Source organism: Lottia gigantea (assembly GCF_000327385.1).
Source record: "Lottia gigantea unplaced genomic scaffold LOTGIsca_421, whole genome shotgun sequence".
Taxonomy (NCBI): Eukaryota; Metazoa; Mollusca; class Gastropoda; family Lottiidae; genus Lottia; species Lottia gigantea.
The window spans coordinates 35,416-39,004 of NW_008709470.1; the positions used below are offsets into that span (position 1 = coordinate 35,416).

The window sequence follows — 3,589 nt, forward strand, 5'->3', positions numbered from 1 at the left end:
TACATTTTACATTTTACATTTAACATTTAACATTTTACATTTAACATTTAACATTTAAACATTTTACATTTAACATTTTACATTTTACATTTTACATTTTACATTTTACATTTAACATTTTACATTTTACATTTTACATTTAACATTTTACATTTTACATTTTACATTTTACATTTAACATTTTACATTTTACATTTTACATTTTACATTTAACATTTTACATTTTACATTTTACATTTAACATTTAACATTTTACATTTTACATTTTACATTTAACATTTTAACAAAAATTGGAACAAAAATAATTTTCTGAACTTTTTTTTTTCAGCCCCTTCTCATTTTACTTGTGAGTAATTTTTTATTTTCTCTTCCAATTTTTAACATGTCAAAACTCCCTTCACAGTTGGAAATGCAAAAAAAAAAACACCATAGGTTTTATGCTAATGCCCAGTTAAAATTCCAACATTGCACACTGCGTTGCATTGCCTGTCTTCATGTTTCATATTTAATTTTGATTTCACCTGATGATGTTGTTTTTCTAGTGGCCGACCACAGCAGGCTAGAAGAATGTCCATACAGTAGTTTTGGTGGATATTTTATTGTTATTCAGTATTTGTTGATTACCAAACTAATTCTAGTTACCCTACTCTTTGCTATGTTTAGGTGAGTTTTCAATTTTTATGTATTAATTGAAAAGAAAGAGAACTATTTTTTTTGACAAGGATAACAACTTAGGTTCAGAATGACACTGTCTACCAGCTGGTCCCTGACTATACCTCTTGACAATGATTTTACAAGGATAACAACTTAGGTTCTCTAGGATCCTGTCTACCAGCTGGTCCCTGACTAAAACTCTTGACAATGATTTTACAAGGATAACAACTTAGGTTCTCTAGGATCCTGTCTACCAGCTGGTCCCTGACTATACCTCTTGACAATGATTTTACAAGGATAACAACTTAGTTTCTCTAGAATCCTGTCTACCAGCTGGTCTCTGACTATACCTCTTGACAATGATTTTACAAGGATAACAACTTAGTTTCTCTAAGATCCTGTCTACCAGCTGGTCCCTGACTATACCTCTTGACAATGATTTTACAAGGATAACAACTTAGTTTATCTAGGATCCTGTCTACCAGCTGGTCCTTGACTATACCTCTTGACAATGATTTTACAAGGATAACAACTTAGTATCTCTAGAATCCTGTCTACCAGCTGGTCCCTGACTATACCTCTTGACAATGATTTTACAAGGATAACAACTTAGTTTCTCTAGAATCCTGTCTACCAGCTGGTCCCTGACTATACCTCTTGACAATGATTTTACAAGGATAACAACTTAGTATCTATAGAATCCCGTCTACCAGCTGGTCCTTAGAGATTGAAAAGGGGTTTTCTTCCCTTTATATGATTATCTGGGACTCTTGCAGCTTCTATTTTGCACCATTCTTTCAGAACTGACATCTATATTTCCTGTAACTCAAGCAGTGAAATATTTACTATAATTCCATCATTCTGAGTTTCTTGAGAATGACAGAAACCATGTAGGTCAAATTTTTAGATTTTGTTTTCAAATGTGCCTTGACAAAGGTAATATAATTTTACATGTAACAATTTGTGTTTCAGTGCCACGAATGCTCAAGTATCAAAAGAAGCGTTAGAGATCTGGAAATACCAGCGTTACGGACTGATTGTTGATTTTGAAGAACGACTGAGATTACCAGCTCCATTTACCTGTATCAGTTATCTTCTCATGTTTCTGCAGTTAATATTCATACAACTACGACGATTAAAAAACAGCATCTCAGTGTGTTGTGCCAAATGTTGTCGAAGGTCTCAAGATTCAACAGTAAGTATTGACATTGATATAAAACTGCTAAATCTTCAGCTTACTCAGAGTTTACTTCGATATTGGCTAACTGTCCTAGCCACGTATTCTCGAAATGATCTTAATGTTAGGATGTCCCAAGTTCGTAACCTCTAACACTGTTTCGTGGACATCCAATCGTTAGAATCCTTGCTAGAATACGCAGCCTGTGTTACTTTATATTGGAAAGTTAACCCCCATGTCTAAAACTAGCTGTCCTGATGAGGATTATATATCTGAAATTGTGTTGGCAGTATGAAATGAACTCTAATCAATTATCTAACATTAGCAAACATTTCGATAATTGTTTTTAATTTGAATATTTCTCTGTAGTTTTTATGATTTTGTCACATTTTCTAATTCTTTTTTCACTTTAAACATATTTCAAATTTAAGTTTTTATTATTTTGCTTTCTATGGTATTATTTACATTATATTTGTTGTTACATTTTGGATTATGTTTTTAGATTTCCAGGTTGATCACTGGTAAAAGTTTACGAGTAGGTTTATCTCATTATTTCTTGATATAAATTAATAAGCATGGTTGTACAGTAACCAACGTATTCATACTTCTTTAAACAATCATTTGTCTCAACGTTCAGACACGAGAACAAGTATTACTTTTTATATTCGTATATTGACATCACCCATATCCGTCCATAATTGCCTGTAAACACTCTAAGAGGCACAATTCTTGAAAGAATTTGACAGAACTTGGTGTAAGTGTTTGTAATCAACCAAGAATTTTGGAAACACATTCAATATTTTTGTGTGGCGTTAATTTCACCATAAACGCCATTGCCTCATTACCAAAACATTAGCATTAGGCGTAGTAATTTTAATCAATGACGTCGTTATTCATTGACGTCATTGTATGAAATAGACGGTCTCCAATGTAAACAATCATGTCGGTAGTCTCAAACGTTGAATCGTAAAGAAATAGGTCCTACTTAAATTCATACTAAAGTCTTTGTATCAAATTAGAATGTATTGAAAAGGTAAATATAACAATAAACTGTTACCCTATGGCAGTTATGGTCGTATATCAGGACGAAGGTTGGCTGGAAAATCGAATATATGCGCGTTAGTGTATTTATGATTAATTTTCCAGCCAACCTTTGTCCTGATATACAACCATAACCACCATAGGGTAACAGTTTATTGCTTAAGTATCGCCCTAAAGAGTTCAAAAGAAGTGTATGACTGAAGGTTAAATATTTCATACTGGTGATTGCTACTGAACTGCTAAATATTTTTATTCAAACTGAAAGCTGCGGAAATTTTCGGAAGGGATGCAGGCTGAAATAGATCAGTTGTCTAAAGATCTCTACTTGTCAAACTTCATTAGGGACTCAGGCTGAAATAGATCAGTTGTCTGAAGATGTCTACTTGTCAAACTTCAGTAGGGATACAGACTGCAATAGATCAGTTGTCTGAAGATCTTTACTTGTCAAACTTAATTAGGGACTCAGGCTGAAATAGATCAGTTGTCTGAAGATGTCTACTTGTCAAACTTCAGTAGAGATACAGGCTGAAATAGGTCAGTTGTCTGAAGATCTCTACTTGTCAAACTTCAGTAGGGACACAGGCTGAAATAGATCAGTTGTCTAAAGATGTCTACTTGTCAAACTTCAGTAGGGATACAGACTGAAATAGATCAGTTGTCTGAAGATCTCTACTTGTCAAACTTCAGTAGGGATACAGACTGAAATAGATCAGTTGT

The 3,589-nt window shown here is 33.3% G+C and overlaps 1 protein-coding gene across 1 annotated transcript in view; it reads left to right on the top strand.

The window, feature by feature from the left end:
* Window positions 1–2,396, top strand: part of LOTGIDRAFT_175815 (hypothetical protein) — a gene marked incomplete at both ends in the record, with an annotated part of 17,780 nt that extends 15,384 nt beyond the window's left edge. The window contains 3 exons of the mRNA XM_009060476.1: window positions 543–663; window positions 1,627–1,849; window positions 2,334–2,396. Of these exons, the coding sequence (XP_009058724.1) occupies window positions 543–663; window positions 1,627–1,849; window positions 2,334–2,396 (407 nt within the window). The remainder of the gene's footprint in view (window positions 1–542; window positions 664–1,626; window positions 1,850–2,333) is intronic.
* Window positions 2,397–3,589: the final 1,193 nt, after the last annotated feature.